We start from the raw sequence: 19,226 nt of genomic DNA on the forward strand, positions 1-19,226 counted from the left end.
AAAAACAACACAAATACTACTACTAATAATAAGAAGAAGATGTTAACAGATGCTCTTTTGGTGACTGTGAGGGAGAAACTATTGAACATGTCTTTTCAGATTGTTTCCATACTACTGCCTTTTGGCTTGACTTACAGAAATACCTTTCAGGAATGCTTGGGAAAAGATGTCTCTCCAGCAAAGATTGAGATTTTACTCATCTTTAACAAATCCAAACTTCTCCCCAGAGGAAATGTATATAATTAATTTAATTATTATTTTAGCAAAATATTACATTTATTAAATGAAATGGCTTGAAAGATTGCCCCCCTGTCACACTTTTAGAGTAACAGATTTGAAATTATATTTGACTTCCATGGAAAATGGATCAAATTTAATCCTTTTAATTAGCAGGCCTCTAAACTTTGCTTTGTTTTGTTGTGTTTTATTTTGTTTTGTTTGTTGATGTTTGGTTGTGCTGAGGATGGACTGGAATATTGAACCTGTATGAATTGTTTGTATGTATTTTAAGTTCTTGAATAGAAAATGAAGAAGAAGAAGAAGACGAAGAAGAAGAAGAAAGTTTTCTGATGGGACAAAATGTACTGTTGAACCGTATCATATTGCACGAAAAGAAGATATTACACGTTCTGTCATCTGGGTTAAAACGTTATCCTAAGAAATATTCAGGGGGATATATATTATAAAAACTATAAAATATTCGACTGACTCCGTTGTAGCTCTCTTGGTTCTTGAACGCACCTCGAACTGTTGGTCCTCCAGTATCCCACAATGCACCGCTTCCGCTCTCCGTGTCCACGTCAAACCTGACAGCCATCGCCGCAGCTGAGCTGATAATGGCTGTAGTTGAGGTGGCACTTTCTGGGCGCCGTGTTGTTTAGCCCGGTTAATAACTGCTGGAAATACAACCTCACACTTAGCACGGATGGCAACGCAAGGACGTTAGATAGATTATTAACTGTTCGGCTGCGATATAACGTCGCTTAGCTCGCTTGTCTTGACGAATTCCTCCAGTCGGCTCCGTCAGCTGTTATTAGCCGGGCTGTTTGCTAAATGAGCGTCTGTCAGCCTGAAAAGAGACTTTGTTTCCGAAGATTAAAGTGGATTTTGAAGTTTAACGCGTGTCTGTGGTGTAGAGTTCACAGCTGAGCTTAATGACTGTGTCACCTCTGGAGTCAAAGCTAGCCTAGCACCCCCCTCCAGCTCTCTCCGGCCTTGCTTTGTTTTGGTTTGGTGGGTAGCCCTGCTCAAAGATGTCATCGTGGCTGGGAGGAATCGGCTCCGGCCTCGGCCAGTCTCTGGGCCAGGTCGGTGGGAGCCTGTCCTCTTTCACCGGGCAGATATCAAACTTTACCAAAGACATGTTACTGGAAGGGGTGGAGGAAGTTGGAGGTAAGTCTGTGTCCCTGTTTTTGATCCTTTTTTAGTTAGCCGCATCTTTAGCTCTCAGACGACATCAGAAGTTGTTGAAATGCACATGTTTCATGTTGATAATAGCAGTGTGTGTGTTTTGTAAACATTTGCATCAGCTGACTGACAGATCCAGTGCAACCACCTCAAATAAAACACCTACTAAAGATGCCTTCAGGTTCCCAGGTTTTCCCAACTAGCTGGTTGTAAAATAAAACCAATGTTCGTCTTGAGGCAGAATATAAAGGTATTTAGGCTGTTTTTGGAGGCAAATGTCTCCTCAAAACAGGGAAAAAGTGAGAATTATACTGAGCAGTGCTGCAGTCTCTAAAATAAAGGATCCAGTAAGTGGAAAACTACCAAAGAGGTTTGGGTGTCCTACTGTAAGTGAAATGAAAAACAGCTAGACAGTGTGGAAAACAATCATAACACATATGTATAAATATTGGCTGGCTGGTGTTTCCATTGTCCCTGCCAAGTAGAAAACCCTGAAATCTAAAGATGTTGGTCTTAAGGAAACTTTTCAGATGCGTAGCTGCCATAATTGGAAGCAAATTTCAGTCGTGACAAGGAAAAAGCTCGTCCACAACTCTGAGCAGGGAAAGACTGTTTAAAAGAGAAACTGCATGCGTGCAAAACCACTTGTGTCGCCGCAAAAATCTACAAACTGGAAGATCCTCAACAGACTTAAGACATGCACTGAGTTGCCAGTTTACAAGATACAACTAGCTAAAAATGACGGTCAATAAGTCATTAATGGTTGCACATTTAATCAAAGTACTGCCGAGGTGTCCTTTCCTACAAATCTTGTTTTACAGATGTAAGAAAATATGTTTGTTAGGTCATGAACGGTAAATACAATCATTCCCACTAATCCTGAATCACATCGCAGTCAAAATATCTGCTAAATGAATCACATTATGATTTTGTTTTACCATATTGTGCAGCCATAAACACAACAATATGACAGCCCTAAAGTAGATGATCTTTATAGCATTGATAAAACATGTGTCTCATCCCAGTATAAGAAAAAATTATGAAATGTGACTGCAGTAAACAACTGACTCAATTAAAGGCAAAAACAGACTTAACATAACAAATTAGTGATGATGAGTTGATTAATGTACACTACTGCTTTGTTTGTCTACTGTTTGAAAGATATTCGTGTTTTTTATTACACGTTCATAAACATTATAACGTTGAGAACTGAAGGACACTGAAGGAGAGTCTGACTGCCTTTATCGCAGGAATGTTTGCTTAAGTTTCGCCCTCAAACTATTTAATTAGCATTAAGCTAGAAAATGTACCTCTGACTGTGAATCGCCTCAGTATTTCATAACTGTGCCCACAGATTTGAATTACAGCATCTCTCTAAATGACTTCTAGTTATTTAAGACTGCAGTTGTACAGTTAAATTTACAGTTTGTGGTGACTTTAGGTATTCTGCCTTTTCCACACCACCTCTGCACTACATTAAACTATCAGTCTTAAATGCTGAGTGCAGATTTGTAAGTAGAAACGCTAGACATTTGCAGCTAGCTCCACTTCTGTGCTGGACACACAGGATTATACATTATTATTTGTTTAAACAAAACCCACAGGACTGTCTAACTTTTTCCTGTCAGGATAGAAAATGAACTTGGAAACCAGACTGAAGAGCTCTTACTACTTTTTAAAAATGCATGAAAACAATAGTTGCTTTAATTTGAAATGGTATTATTGTTCTTGATCCCTGTTTATTTAAACTGGTTTCTGTTTCCTGTTTAACCTGATGCGTGTGCAGCTACCTGTAGCGTGGGTTAATTATGTGTCTCTTCTAGTTTTGAATGTAACCCAACAGAAGTCTTTGTGTTAAAAGACTGGTGGAAGATTTTGAATTGTACTAGTCAGCATTTTTATCTGTAACAACTTTGAAGTTAAAGTTCAAAATAAAAGATAACGGTGAGGAAAATCTCAAGCTGACATTCTTGGCCGATGTAGCCTGATGAGAACACAGATCATAGGTTTCATTGTTTTGTTTCTTCTTTGCTTCCTGATCAAATCAAAAAAGCAGAAAAAAGTGGAGGTATTCCCTTTGAAATGCTGATCCCTGATTGTTAATTCAATAGCAAGTCAGTGACTAGCTTGGATTGATGTTGCCACCAGGACCAAACCTTAGTCTGAGCTCATGAGTATTTTCTGAAATCAAAAACTAATTAAATTTTTAGCTCCTATCTGAAGTGCTCCATCATATTTGATCGATTAAACTCAAAGGAGCAATCAGTCCGAAGCAAATAGAAAATGAGTGATAAAGCATTGACGCGAAGAGAACTTTGGCCGCAGATCTCCAACTCACAACCGCAGTCAAAAACCAAAAGCATGAATTCTTATCACTGAGTAGGGAGCAGCTGTGAACCACTCATCATGTCGGGCCCAAATCTGTCTTTTTAGTATTTTTTTAATAACAAAGAGAGGATATTAAATGGAAGTAGCTTTGCCTCTAGACTTCAGTTTAATTTGCGTACAAAGGAATGTTGTGTGTTGGCTGAGCTTCGTCCAGCTGTTAAGATTACATCGCAAGATCTCCAGAAATGTTGGCATGGTCAGCCATGCATGTTTGTTCGTCATGTGAGCCGGGTTAAGCAGGTCCGTGTGCGAGTGTGTGACTAAGATAGTGAAGGAAACAGAGTCACCAGTTAGTGTGTCCCGAATGTGCTGTGTGTCATTACACATAAACTTAGAAAGCATTTCTCATTTTGAAATTAATGTCACCAAAAAGCTAAATAAAGTACTCTTTTCTCTGACTGTGTATATGGGAAAAAAACATTAAGCTACTCTTATTGATTACGTCTACAGTTAACTCCACTACTTTTAGACGCGTAATTTTGTTACTTGTAAACATTTTTGATGTTTTGCCATTGACTTGTTAAGAATTATGACTTGTGCGTATCTCGATATGTTCAATGCTCTTTTCCATGTAACTGCAGATGCTGTCACAGAGCTGCAGGTCTCCAATTCTAAGTTGGCTGAAGCCGAGGCTTCGTTCACCACCCAGAAATCTGAGGTGAGATTCTTTGTCAAGGGGTAAAACTACCTGCCTTTCTCACCACCACAGCAGGAAGACCACAGCTGTAACTAATAACATTAAAAATGGATTTGTTCCACTATGGCCCTGTCCACATGTACATTGATATCTCTGAAGACGAAGGTTTTCTGAGAGTTTTGGACTTTTGTTCACACGTAAACAGCGTTTTAGGTCACTGAAAATTTATTTATTTATTTTTTTGGGAAAACTGTTGTTTAGAAACCTTTTTCAACATGTACATCTGGACAGGAAGAAACAGACTTTTTGGAAATGATCATGCATATATTTTGAAAGAAACAAAAATGCAGTGATGGAAACAAGAGACAAAAACAGCTGCTGCCGTTGTGCTGTGAAATGCAGTCACATTTCTCTGCCTCGTGTTTTTTGTCCTGTAAAATGAAATGCATTTAAAATCATAGTATTCTTTTCTCTTCCTTCCCTCTCTCTTTTTTTGCAGTATGACAGACTAAGAAAGCTCTATGCGGAGCTCGAGGAGAAGCTGGAGGCATCCGAGATCCAGAATAAAGCACAGTCTGCCGAGTACAGAACCCTTCTGCAACAGAAAGATGTACGCACATTTCTTTCCCAATCCCAATAACCACCTATATTTAGATAACTAAATGCCATTTGGAGTCAACACATCCAATAAACAAACACATCTTGTCAAGACAGAATATGGATTTGAAGCTCATGTTAGTGGTATTACAGGGTCCTAGTATTTGTTTGTGTCTGTTCCCAGGTGGAGATCAGTCACCTGAAGGCTCGGCAGAGTGGACTCCAGGAAGAATATCAGAAGCTGCAGCATTCGGCTCAGTCCGCCTCCATCGGTCCCGCACTGCTGCCAGTCACCACTGCTTCCTCAACCACTACCTCCTCTTCTGCTTCCTCTTTCATGCCACAGTCCTCAGGGTCCCATCAGGGCTTCCACGGCGATGAGATGGACCTCAGTGACGTCATCTGGTCGCAGCAGGAGATCAACCGCCTGTCGACAGAGGTCATGCGTCTGGAGTCGGAGGTGGCTCACTGGAGGCGACTGTCTCAGGTAATGGTGGTGAGAATTTCATGATGTAGAAGGAGAGAAGGTACAAGGAGTTTAACCTGGATCTTTATTAATGTATGTATGTATATGTTTGTTTGTTTGTTTATTTATTTACTTACTTACGTACTTATTTCAGACATCAACAGCAGCAGGAGCTGGTAGCGGCGACCAGGGTGAGATTCTCAAACTTCAAAGAACTATCAAGGTGATTCTTTTTCATTTTTGCCAGAAAAAAATATATTTTATGTGAGAACCAAAATCTTAAAGCTGCTATAATTAATATGTTTTTATATTAACAATGAATTAAATGACTGTGTATGTGCATGGTAGTGTGTGTTTTACCTTACCCTGAAGTTCCTCTTGGCTCTGTGGAGGTTTATAGTGTCTTTCAGATGCACAGCCCACATCTTTACTGTTTCTCTCTGACCGATTTCATCAGTGTCAGGCAGCTGTTTTCAGTACAAGTAGCTCTGATAAACTACCTGCCAAGCTGGCAAATGGATGCTAATTTAAATAAGTAACTGTTTGCTACGTAGACTATGTCAGTATTGACCTTATTGCTGCTCTGGAACAGGATCTGCGAGAAGAGATGAGTCGTGAGGTGGATGAACACCAGCATGAACTGGCTGCTGTGCAGGACGCCCAGAGGCAGAAGATGGCTGACATCACACGACGACATAGAGACGAGTTAGCAGAGTACGAGGAGAGGATAGAGGAGCTGGAGGAACAGATTCAGAGTGGTTAGTCTAACTTTATACTTAGTAGTTGTAGGAAACTCAGAGATCTTACTGTGGCTTTCAGATCCAAAATGTAACGGTGCTTTATACTCTCAAAGGTCAGCTTTAACCAAAATTGCGAGACCAAATGTCATCTTTGTCTAATGCATTACAATAACTGTGACAAATCCCTTCCAGTCAGTATTTCTACTCAGTCAAAAAATGAACCTTCTCCAAATTCTTCTATCCAGGTGGAAGTCAGCCCACTTCTCCATCAGAATCCTCCAAGGTGCCAGAACTCCAGAACACCATAAGCTCTCTGCAGGAAGCTGCAGATCAGTGGGAGAAGCAGCTGGCCGAGCTGACTGCCAGTCTGGAGGAGGCACAGAGGAAAGAGGCCTCGCTGCAGCTGGAGAGAGACGATGCCCTGGAAGAAAACGCCGGGCTGCTGCAGAACTACACACGGCTGCAGGACTCCGTCACCGAGCTTCAGACACGAGTGCAAGAGCAGGAGGGGAAGTCTCTGCAGAAAGTCCAGCTAGAGCATGAGATACAAGTGTTGAGGAAAAACCTTGCAGGTATACTGTCATTCATTTTGAATCCAGCTCAACCTCAAATCAATATTGCACAGACGCAGAATATTGACCCCTAACTTGAGTCATAGGTTGTTTTCCTTTATTATTATCCTGCATAGTAACTAAAATGTCTCCCTTCCAGCCTCAGAAAAAGAAATAGAGAGACTGAATAGCCTGGCTGTGGTGAGTGTGAATATAAATCATAAATCATACACCATGTTCAAGGTTTATAAAGTCTGTATTGGTGTAGTTTAATGACTTCTCTAACCTGTGATAATTAGGCAGAACCAAAGGAAGAAGTGGAGCATGCTGACATCTTAGAACTGAACACTATTATTGGGACGTTGAGACAAGAAAAGGAAGTCCTGGAACAAGACAAGGTTTGTTTATCTGATGGGATCTGATTATTTTCACCAAACACTGCTCAAAATATCTGTAATAGCTTATTGACACAGTTACTGTCTAAATAAATGTTAATAACGGGACATGTAATGTACACAGTTTAGATAACTGATTTCTTTTGGGTTATATAAAAATAAATCCTGAAGTGTAATCCTTCATTTCTGTGGTTTTCCTTTTCACAGCTGAATCTCCAAGAAAGACTAAAGATGGCCGAGGACCAAATAGTTAGCAATAATGAAACCGAGTCTGGTGAATCAGGGGCTTTAGAGGATCTGAGGGCAGAGCTGGAGAGGAGAGAAAAGGCCCTAAGAATCACAGAGGAGGAACGAGACACGCTGATGTCCGAGCTGGAGGAACTTGACCGACAGAACCAGGACGCAACACAGGTCTGATTGACAACTGTGGCCTCTTGTCTTTGCTAATGTTATATAATAATAATAAAGTTTTTTTTATATAGCGCTTGTATCGATTACTGAGTGTTTTATAAAGGGTAGAATAAGACTATAAAATAATGAATGTATATATATGTATTGTTGTTGTTAAAGATGGAAACATTGAAATATGTTAATGACTTATAATTTTGTGTTTTCTTTCTACTTGTTCTGTCTCTAGCATATGATCTCTGTGAAGGGGCAGCTGAAGAAGGCAGAGGCAGAACTGACGAGTCTGAATGCCGAGCTGAACACAACCAAAGACAAGAATGAGGCACTGAAGCAAGAGCTGGAGACCCAAAAAGAGAAAATTAGCCAGAGCGCCTTCACCCTTAACGACCTGCATATGGGCAAACAGCAGTTGGAAGGATCAGTGAAGGAGCTAAAGGACAAACTGGGACAGGCACAGGAGCATAACAGGGAGGCACGTAGAGAAATCACAGAGCTGAAGAAGACGTTACAGGAGAGAGAGGAGCAACTGTCTGCTGCCAAAGCAGAGCGAGATCAGGCTGGAGATAGGGGAACTGAGGTACAGGGAGCTAACGAGATGCTAGCAGGGAAGGAGAGGGAGTTGTCAGACCTCAGGAGAGAACTGGATGAGACAAGGAGCTCCCAGGAGAAGGTGATGTCTGAGGACTATGAGCTGAAGATGGAGAACAGAAGGTTGAAAGAGGAGAGTGAGCAGGCTCTGAGTAAAAGTACAGGACTAACAAAACAGATGAAGGAAAGCCAGGCATCTCTGAACAGGACAGTACGGGAGAAGGACACTCGTATCGAAGCGCTGAAGCTGGAGAAAACTCAACTGGAGGGTGAGTTGAGGCAGGCTGAGAGCAAAATAACACAACAGTCAAAACAGTACCAGCAGACCATCGAAGAGTTGACTCGAGCTCGCTCCATGGATGCCTCCGCTTTGCAGATGGAGCATGAGCGAGCCATCAAACTCAACCAGGAGAAAGAGATGGAGATAGCTCAGCTGAAGAGAGACATGGAGCAGGTGGCGTCTGACCACAGAGACACCAATGAGATGCTTTCGATCACAGTTGCAGGGCAGAAGCAGCTAACAGATTTACTGCAGGAGAAGGATGCCTTCACGGAGACTTTAAAACAAAATGCTACTGACTTGCAGATGGAGATGGAGAACAAAATTACGGTTATAACGAAGGAAGCAGAAGCTCTCAAACAGGTGCTAGAGGAAAAGGAGAAACAGTTGGGAGGGATGAAGGAGGACAACAGTCATTTGAAAGAAGAGATTGACCGACTCAGGGATCAGCAGAGCAGACCTCAATCTCTCGCCGAGCCCAGGACCTTAGACATTATCACAGAGCTGGAGACGGAGATCACCCAGCTCAAGGCCTCCAGGAGTCGTCTGGAAGAGGAGGTCCAAACTCTGAGGAGAACGGCGGAGGAGCAGCAAGGCTCTCTCCTTCTGTCACAGCAGTCCCTCCAAGCTCAGCAGACTGAGCTTGAGCAGGCTCATGGTCGCCATCAGCAGACCACACTTAACTACGACAGGCTCATCCATGCCAGAGATGAAGAGATATCTCGCCTCCAGCAGATGGTAGATCAGCTCAGTGAGAGTAGAAGTCGTGCTGACTCCCCCCCTGTGCAGGGAGAGGTCATCCTGCAGGAGGATAAGACCCAGACTCTAAATCAGGAGAACGGCAACGAGAAACACGACCTGTCTAAGGTAGAAATAGAAAAACTGGTGAGAGGCATCAAAGAGAAAGAGACCGAGATCAGCCAGCTGAACGAGAAGAACCTCTCACTGACCAAACAGCTGGATCAGCTGGTTGTATCACGTGATGAAGTGGGCAAACTGTCCCAGATGATCCTGCAGAAGGATCTGGAGATCCAGGCACTTCATGCCAGAGTGTCCATGGGTGTAGGTGGTGGACACAGCCAGGATGTCTTGTTCTTACAGCAGCAGCTGCAGGCCTATGCTGTGGAGAGAGAGCAAGTGCTAGCCGTGCTCAATGAGAAGACCAGAGAGAACAGCCAGCTTCGCTCTGACCATCACCGTCTCATGGACATGATCGCAGGAAAGGAGGCAGCGTTGGTGAAGCTTCAGCAGGAGAACCAACGCCTCTCCAACATGAGTGATCCCTCAGGAAGTCAAGAGATGTTCAAGGAGACCATCCAGAACCTGTCCCGCATCATCAGGGAGAAGGACATAGAGATTGATGCGTTGACCCAGAAGTGCCAAACCCTGGTGACCGTCCTCCAGACCTCAGGAGGAGAGTCCGGTGCCGGATCCGGAGGTGTCAGCAGCAACCAGTTTGAGGAGCTGCTGCAGGAGAGGGACACACTGAAACAACAGGTGAAAAAGATGGAGGAGTGGAAGCAGCAGGTGATCACCACAGTCAAGAACATGCAGCATGAGTCGGCTCAGCTGCAGGAGGAACTGATCAAACTACAGGGTCAGGTCACCGCTGACAGCGACTGCAGCTCCAAGCTGACAGTGGACTACACTCGACTGATCCAGAGCTATGAGCAGAAAGAAAGGAGGCTTGGAAGTCTCAGTCAGGAACTGGCTCAGGTTCAGCAGACCATCACGCAGCTCAGCACCACCAAGGAGGCACTGCTGGGTAAACTTGACAGCGTAGCACAGACTCCTGAAGCTGTAGCTGCTCAGTCTAGTGCACCTTCTCTCACAGTTGATGCTCCAAGCCACCAGACGTCTCCAACAGTAAACAGCGAGAAACTGCAGGATGAACTCGTACGTTTGCGAGCTCAGTTGGCTGAGAAGGACAACATGATCAGGACTATTCAGGAGAACAACCACCGGCTCTCCAATTCAGCATCTGCCTCAGAGACTGAGCAAAGAAGTCAAGCAGAGGAGACTCGGCAGGTCAGAGAGAGGCTGGACGCCCTGCAGAAGTCTGTGAGGGAGAAAGATCTGCTTATCAAAACAAAAAGCGACCAGCTAAATCATGTTAGTGAGTCACTGCGTAACCGTGAGAATGACAACGAGGTGCTGAAGCAGGCTGTGACCAACCTGAAGGAGCGCGCTCTTATTCTGGAAATGGATGGGAGGACGCTGAAGGAGGAGAACGAGCTGGTGGCTGCACGCTCTCGAGAGAAAGAGTCTGAGTTCAGAGCACTGCAGGAAACCAACATGCAGGTTTCCCTCCTGCTGAGAGAGAAGGAGTTTGAACTGAGTGCAGTGAGCGAGAAGGCTGCAACTGTGGAGAAGATGCTCAAGGACAAAGATCAGGTCAGTTGGAAAATAAGATTCAGACGTATAATCTTTTTTTCCTAAACAACATTTCTAGTGGTTTGATTATGACCCATGCTTCCTGATAAAAAGATATGTATCCATCGAAGTCATTTTAGACATGAAACATTAACTCCTTTATTCTCTATATAGTTACATTTATGATTTACTGTGTTGTTGCAGGGTAAGACTGGTGAGCTGAATCAACTCCTGAATGAACTGAAGTCCATGCAGGAGAAAGCTGTGCTGTTCCAGCAGGAGAGGGATCAGGTGATGATGGCACTCAAGCAGAAACAAATGGAGACCACTGCAGTCCAAACTGAGGTAGGAGGACAGGTGTTATTAGCTCACAATCCTTTGTATTTTGCGACCTGTATGTAGACAACACATAGTAACAGTTAAGAAATCGAAGGTATTCTGATGTTCTCATGGATCTACTCATATTTTGATGTTTGTGTTTCCTTCGCAGCTTCAGCATGTGAGGGATAAAGAACAGCGTCTCAACTTGGAGCTGGAAAGGCTGCGTAATCACCTCTTAGAGATTGAGGACTCGTACACGAGAGAAGCCCTCGCTGCAGAAGACAGGGAGACTGAACTACGCAGGAGGGTGGCAATGCTGGACGAGAAACTGGCCACATCCTCGAGTGCTGTGGAGAATGCCAGGTTAGTTTCAAATAATATCTTCACAGGGGATATCACGGCTTATTGTCACTATGGTTAAGACTTTGTAGAGGGCACCGATGCCACATTAAATTGAGAATAGTAGGATTGATTGAACACGGGTGTCATGGTGACTCAGTGTAAGTGCAAATGCCCTAGTGGTACATTTGTTTTTTGCTAATCAGTCCTCTGCCTTCAGCCAACAGGCCAGTATGCAGGTGGAGTCTCTGCAGGAGCAGCTGAATGGAGTGGTGAAGCAGAGGGACGATGCACTCATCCATCTCAGAACGTCTCAGGAGCAGGTCAACCAGTATGCAGTTTCGCTCTCCAACCTGCAGATGGTGCTAGAGCAGTTTCAACAAGGCAAGTCAGCCTTTTCTACATTTTCAGTGCACACGTGAGGTGTAGTAGAATGTAGTATTTGGGCCAACATTTTTTCTGGCGAGTCTGGTGGTGATTTGTGCTTGCAGTCTGGCAATGACGGTCCACAGTACCTGTAGTAAGACTTTTTATCGCCTCTTCCCCTATCAGAAGAGAAAGCTATGTACTCAGCAGAGCTTGAGAGGCACAAGAAGGAGAAGGAGGAGTGGAAAAGAAAAGCCCAGAGGTTGGAAGATCAAGCATCTGCTCTGCAGGTAAACCAGCAATCAAAAACTGATCAGAGAATCCATTCACTTTATGTCTGACATGTGCAATCGACAGCAAGACCACAAAATGAACACATATGTCATATTCTGAGGCCCACATATTTCTTGATGACAGCTAAATGAAAGCCATGATAACTGAGGGTGTTCTGCTCTCTGTCAGATTAACCTTGATGAAGCCAACACTGCTCTAGATTCAGCATCTCGTCTTACCGATCAGCTCGATCTGAAGGAGGAGCAGCTGGAGGAGCTGAAAAGACAAGGTGAGCTGCAGCTTGAGATGTTATCAGCTGCCAACTTCTGCACATGTCCTCTGAGGTTTTTTAAAAGCTGTACATGGGAATGATTAAAATATCAGACAAAAGTCCTTATAAACCTCTGCCTTGCATTGCTACAGCAGAATAACGGTATCTTCACGAGTCTGCAATAAAATAAACGTATTTAAAGATGTCCACGGCACCATTTATATCCCAGATGTTATGGGATGCATTTGCCATCCTTTGCTGGTTCTTTTCTTCCTTTTCCCAGACTCATATTTTTATGTAAGTCTTACTTGTCCGAACCACAATGAATAACAGAGCCTGCACAAAATTATTGAAACTTTCATCCCTCTCCCTCCATTACTTTTGTGTCACACTCGGCAGATTTCCTTCTTATCAGTCTCAGATACAGTACGACCATTACATCACAGCACATTCTCAGACTGTTTTTTCTTTTTCACCCGTCTGGCTGTTCAGGCATTGTATTTCGTCAGACCCAACATGAGGCTATATGTTTGCTTTACAAATCAGGCACCTATGGAACATTTACATTGGGTCTATTTGTAGTTGGGTTTCTGTGAGAAAGCTCTGATTCACAGTCTCACCAACGAGAGGTCGGTGTGTCCGTGCGGCATATCCTCAGGTTGAGCCTTTGTAGTGACACTCAACTCTAGCTACAGAAAATATTTTGAAAAATAAATACCAGACAATCACTGAAAGTATTTCCAGGTTCCTCAAAGACTGTAACCATCTGGATGAAGACATATTGAGCTTGCTGCACAATATAACAGATTTTTAACCCATTTCTGAAGTTGCAGTCGTATTTCCTTTTCCAGGTAGTTGGAAATCACATAAATCATTGCTCTTTTTACAGCATACAAGCAGAATATTAAAATGCTATTGATTATTTTTATATAAAACATTTGAAGGTAACAGAACCTATTTTTTCTGTCGCATTACCCTTTTTTGTTTTACAAAAAGCAAGGACATTTCTGACCACGTGGCGAATAAATATAGTCGCATCTTGAAATGGATCTTCAAGGTAGGCACTGTGTGATATAAAGCAGATAAATAATTATGGTTATTAAAAATAACCTGTTATTGGCTATACAGGTGCAATTAAAATAAAACAGGACATTGTAAGACTATGTTTTTTTGTTTTTTTGATCACAATCCCTGATAAAATCTTATATTGTCCCATTGATACTTAAGTGATCCCACACTTCAACCCCCTCTAGAACAGCAGTAAGAGTTGTTAAAAGACCTTCTGGGTAAATCAAACATCTGGTGCAACAGGGACATGAACATTACTTTAGATGATTGAAAACATCTCTTCACTCTCTCTGTGTATCTGTGTGCGTGTTTGCATTGTGTGTTGCAGTTGATGTGAGACAGGAGATGTTGGAGGAGGCGCAGAGGAAACTGATGAACCTCCTGAACAGCACAGAGGGGAAGATAGACAAGTAAGTTCAGTCCGTCTGGGTTTAATCTCACATTCTTTTATTCATCTAAATGAGATTATGATTAAGGACCCATGTGGTTTTCATTGGACTGTCATTATTGTGTTCTCTCCCACAGTTTTGAAGGATTGCAGAAAGACACAATGCAGTTTTAAAAATGTAATAAAGTCTCATCTTTTAAAGCATCATGACACCTGTGACTGCAGCTAAATTAAATCGGTTTGTCACTGTCAAAAAAGAGAAAATGTTCCTGCATCTCTTGCTGAATAAAGCATGTAAAAAGCCTGAGGATTACTGTAAAAAACATGCTCACAAAACTGAAAACGGGACGTCTTGGAGAAACAGTACATGGTTTTCACAGGACAGCTACAATGATGGGAAAGATATGAATCCTCCTGTCCTGTAACATGCTGTATTTGCTATAAATAAAGCGTGTGTACCTCTGTTTCCCTGGAGAAACAAATGTAAACAAATACGCCATTTTATCCCTTTTTAGGGTTTACTCATAATTCATACTGCTGTATAAAAATGGGGATTGATTGAGTCTTGAATTACATCATGCCTTATTATTCATGTCGTTATGTTTCCAGAGTCTTGATGCGTAACCTGTTCTTGGGATACTTCCACACACCTAAAACCAAGCGTGCCGATGTGCTGAGGCTCATGGGAAGTGTTCTGGGACTGACCCGAGAAGACGTTGATAAGGTGAGAGGTTCCTTGACTCACCTCCAAAGTCTTTACCTCAGCAATAACATATTAACATGATCATGTTTTTAGGGAGTAATTATTATAAATGATGTGAAATTGGATTGCAGTGTAATGCATTCACCGTCGGTGAGCAGTGTTTGTGGCATTGTGCCATATTGGGACTGAATGCATCACACATCAGCACACTGATAGATACAAATATAGTTCCCATAAATATTATGATAAAAAGAACAATTTTAAATAACATGACAACATAAGATGAATAGTATGGGCAGGCTAAAGCTCACTGAGAGAGATAAATGGATAACGAGATAGTTGCTCAACAGAATTTGTCCAAATCAAGTGTGAAGTGTCCGATTTTTATTTATTGTTTGACATTTAAATACAAATGTGTGCATATTAAGTGTTAAAAGTTCATTGCTCTTCCGAGGGCTTACTCGCATTATTGTGCTGGTTTTATATAATCATTTAATCCGTAGCATAAAATAGTCTTAAAATCACAATAATGTTGTTAATCGCAGTTATTCCTGTGACAAGATCTCATCCAATAAAAAAGCAGTAAAGTCTGCAGCCATGTTAGCAGCTCTGTGAAGCTGTCAACCTGCTGGCCGCACTAAATGAAAAGTGAGGGGTTTACTGACGTCAGTATTATTCATCCTCTGGGTACCATGAATGTGTGAACAAAGTTTAAAGGCAAGCCGTACATTTGATTTTTTTTTTTTTAACTCTGTACACAATACTTTTTTTGTCCAGTAGAAGGGAGATTTGCACTATTTACATATGGTCATAGTGACAGTAACCAGGCTTTACTCACTTTTGAAATGTTTAACTGGTCACACAAGTCCTTGAGAGGCAGAGAGTCAATCCTGAAACTCACTGTTCAACAGTGAATTTTAACTCCAGCAGCCCCTGAAAATCCTCTCAGAGCTCAGCACTGAAAAAGAAAGCATTTCCTTATCCAGATCTTCTGGCAGGAGCCCTGTGGGACTCCATCCAACGATTCCAAAGTCTATTACCCAACACTCTTAAAGGAAAACAGATACAGGGTGAGGGGCAAATGCGATTACAACTCCTCAGAAGAGCCATTTTATTGTGTTGGAGGTCGTTCCACTTCTTTTTTTTTTTTCATCTCTCCCTCATCTCCTGTTAATGCCATTTAAAATTTCCACTCAACTCGTGTTTACGGCAGCCAAGTGTCCCACAAAACCAGCCGACTTTTCAGAATCGGCCTCAGTGGAGCAGCTCGTATCCCTCTTCTGGTGCCATTTTTAGCCCAAAGCTGTGAGCCATACACTCCATATATGGGGTCCAGTCAGCTGAATCCTGCCAGGCGAATGACGTTGATGATTAGGGAGTAAGAATGACAGAATGACCACGTTTCTTCTAGGAGTGTGGGCTGTCAGCAAAGAATCAGACTGCCTGTATATTAGCTTAACTAGTGAGTGGCTCCACTAAATAACTTTCCAGAAAGTAGTGGCAGGCAGAAAGGAAACTAAGGGCAATTAAAACTGAAATAATCCAGCCACTTCTTTGAAAGCAGAAGAAAATCGACTGTTGAAAAAAAGCCTGAATGAACAGAATAACAACTGTAGCTTCATTGTTCTCCCTTCTAATGACTTCTATTGTGTGCTTGATTGTGACAAATGATGTGTCCGTGATGATTTGACGACTTCCTTCCTTCTACAATTCAGTCCAGCAGTATTTGTCAACACTTCCTTCTCTCCCATCTGCAGATGCTGGAGGATGACGGACGACACGGTGTTACCGGATGGGTGTCGAGCTGGCTGGGAGGCCGAGGAGCTCAAAGTGTCCCAAACACTCCTCAGAGGCCCACCAGTGGCCAAGGGCTCAACTCGGTAAGACACACCGCATGAAGTGAACGCCACAGTTTCTACTTTATACAAAGGAACACAGAGGAGTGCACCAGGCACCAGTAGCAAGGCACCAGACATGGCATCAGCATAACTTTCCTTCAGGTATAAAGAAAGAAAGCATTCACAGGGTGAAAGTCCAGAGTGAAAAGAGGAGAAGAGAGCATGATATAGTCTACACTCCAACAGTTGCAAAAAAAATCTTGTGAAATAATACTCTCTGTGCTTGTGTAACAACAAACACCTGTTTTTCCGGCACTTTGGTGATGATGGACGTGACACACAGGGAGAAAACTATGGAGAGGCAAACTCATTTTCTGGCAATGAGAAAAGAAGTGGTACTAAAAAGCAAAAAAAAATGACATTACAACATATTTAAAAAGCCTAACAGAAATCTGAAATATAAAATTCAAACCCAGATTTAAGGTGTAATACTAAGCATGTATTTACAATTAACAGTGAAGTTGATGAGGTAAAACATTCAATATATTGTCTTAGCATTGTTTAGCCTTTTTGCATTGGGGTTGTCAGTCATGCTGCCTTGCTAACTTTGTGCAACAACACTCACACTAGCACACACAATCAGTTCAAATCAGTCTATCCACTGTCGTGTTCATGCTCACTTGTGCAGTGACACATTTGCCAGCAGAGTAGCTGGTTAGAAACCATTCATCAACTGGGAATCATGTGCTCTGCTGGAGCTAACTCTTTATTTCGGACTCCTTATATAGTGTGTACAGAAGAATTTCCCTCCTGAAATATCTTGGTGTACTTTCTGTTGTTTCAGTCCTTCTCTGAGATGTTCGTAAAGTTCCTGGAGATTGAGTCGACCCCTTCGCTGCCTGCACCAATACTTTCAGTCCATGACATCAAGCCTCTGGGCGCCCCGCCTCCGAGAAGGATCAGCAGTGCTGCTTCCAGCACGTCCGCAGGTAAATGACCTCCTCTGGGAACAACCGCCGCCAGGATGTTTGTTTCTCTCACGTGCTTAATCAGTCATGTCAAACGTCAAACCTGACGTAAATTGAAGTCTCTCTCTTCACAGGAGCTGCAGCAGTCGGCAAGAGAGCCGGCGATACCAATCCTTTCCTGGCCCCTCGCTCCGCCGCGGTGCCCCTTCTAGCTGGTTCCGGCTCTGGCGGCTCAGGAGGTCACCTGCTGATGAAGCCCATCTCCGATGCCCTGCCCACCTTCACGCCTGTGCCGGTCTCAGCCGAGGCCAGTGCTGGAGCTGTGCTCAAAGACTTGCTGAAGCAGTGACGAGTGCCAGATAGACGTCTTAATTCTATGAGTTTTACACTACACAGACTGAAATATTTGAGATGTTGAGCTCTTTTTTATTTCCTGCAAAAATAAATGATCTGAAAATCCATAGAAGGTTATTATTCCCTGTTTTTTTTTAGAGGGAATTGAAGCTAATTTTTGTTTTTTTTTTGGGCTCAGTTTTACTTGCAATTACTGTTCTATGCAACAGAGTCTCCCTTTACACATCAGTGTCACTCGACGTTATTGTTACACGTTAACCCACGAGCTGAAAATGATGGAAGAAGTGACTCTACATGCAAAAAGGATGCGGGATGAGAAGATTTTCAAGTTGTGGATCATTCAGAGAGATAGAGCAATACAGAAAGTGTCCTTCTGATCATGATTATGTTTTACATTTTGATTTTCCTTCATCACACCAGTGCTGAACACAAGTGACCTTGTAAACTCACTGTGTGCAGCCGGATACATGTGGCTTCAGCTAATCATCACCTCTGTTTGCGGGAGGAAACGTGTCCTTCAGTGTTCATCCTTTGACTTGCATTGACAACTCCTCTCGTCTTCTGAGTCTTTTTCTGCTTTTCAACAATGCAGTGAATTGTCTCTGATCCAGGACCTGCCGAAAAACTCTGGCAGCGGTCGCCTGCCTAGAGATTTATGTGGTTCACTACATCTGTTAGAACCATAAAGACATTTTTTGCTAAATCTTGTCTTTTCCAGACGGCCAGACTGTGATATGCAACAAGCGATATAATTATGGCTCTAACTGTGGACTGTGGTTGATCAGAGGCTTGAGACTGCTCTTACGTTTAAGTACAGTACTATTATATAGTTATATATATGTAAATGGGTGGCGTTTTTTCCTATTTATGGGCACTGAGGAAGTTTTGGAAGTTAAGTGCCTGCATTTTTGCTAATTAGAAAGTTGTATAATCAGGATTGTAAATGGTTAATATAAATATATATATTTACAAAATGTAAAAAACTGCACATTTAAGAAGTTTTACCTGACCGGAGCTGGCCAGCTGTACCTGAGCCGCTCTGCATTTTTTGTATAGACATCAATCAGCCGCTGCAGAAGGAATGTTACAGGGTTTCTCCAGACGTCTTGATAAAATGTATAAAACTGTAAATCCTGGCTGTGAAAGAATTTTTTTGTAGGTGTAAAATCTGAAACTCAGAGGTGTCACAAGAGGAGTCGGGTTGCCTTGAACTTGGATGATCTTTAACCTGTGACTTAATTGGAATTTCAGATCAAATAAAGGTTCAGCTGACCCTTTACATGTGTGCGTTTTGTCTTTTTTTACCCTTCTAACGTACATTCATGTGAACCAGATGTGTCTACTACAGCGTGGATAACGTGCCTTGGCTTGCGCCAGATGTGCAGTGTCATTCAGCTGTACTAGAAGAGGTCATACTAAAAGAAGAGGGGGGGGATGTTTATATCTTTGGAAAACAGACACTCACTGTGTATGTTTTATGCCTTTTTGCCCCCCCAACAGCACAGAA

General features: G+C 42.6%; 1 protein-coding gene across 1 annotated transcript; it reads left to right on the forward strand.

Annotated features, from left to right (window-relative positions):
- The first annotated feature begins 781 nt into the window (after nucleotides 1-781).
- trip11 (thyroid hormone receptor interactor 11) lies at nucleotides 782-18,998 on the forward strand. The gene is made up of 21 exons (XM_084380566.1): nucleotides 782-1,392; nucleotides 4,377-4,453; nucleotides 4,932-5,042; nucleotides 5,214-5,516; nucleotides 5,650-5,718; nucleotides 6,088-6,253; nucleotides 6,481-6,807; nucleotides 6,947-6,987; nucleotides 7,086-7,184; nucleotides 7,389-7,592; nucleotides 7,819-10,851; nucleotides 11,035-11,175; nucleotides 11,321-11,514; nucleotides 11,711-11,874; nucleotides 12,043-12,146; nucleotides 12,319-12,418; nucleotides 13,797-13,878; nucleotides 14,466-14,580; nucleotides 16,317-16,439; nucleotides 17,242-17,386; nucleotides 17,500-18,998. The coding sequence occupies exons 1-21, from the start codon at nucleotides 1,254-1,256 to the stop codon at nucleotides 17,712-17,714; spliced, it is 5,952 nt and encodes a 1,983-aa protein (XP_084236692.1). The 5' UTR covers nucleotides 782-1,253; the 3' UTR covers nucleotides 17,715-18,998.
- Nucleotides 18,999-19,226: the final 228 nt, after the last annotated feature.

The sequence above is a fragment of the Pagrus pagrus genome (assembly GCF_965226575.1).
Source record: "Pagrus pagrus genome assembly, chromosome: 18".
Classification (NCBI taxonomy): domain Eukaryota; kingdom Metazoa; phylum Chordata; class Actinopteri; order Spariformes; family Sparidae; genus Pagrus; species Pagrus pagrus.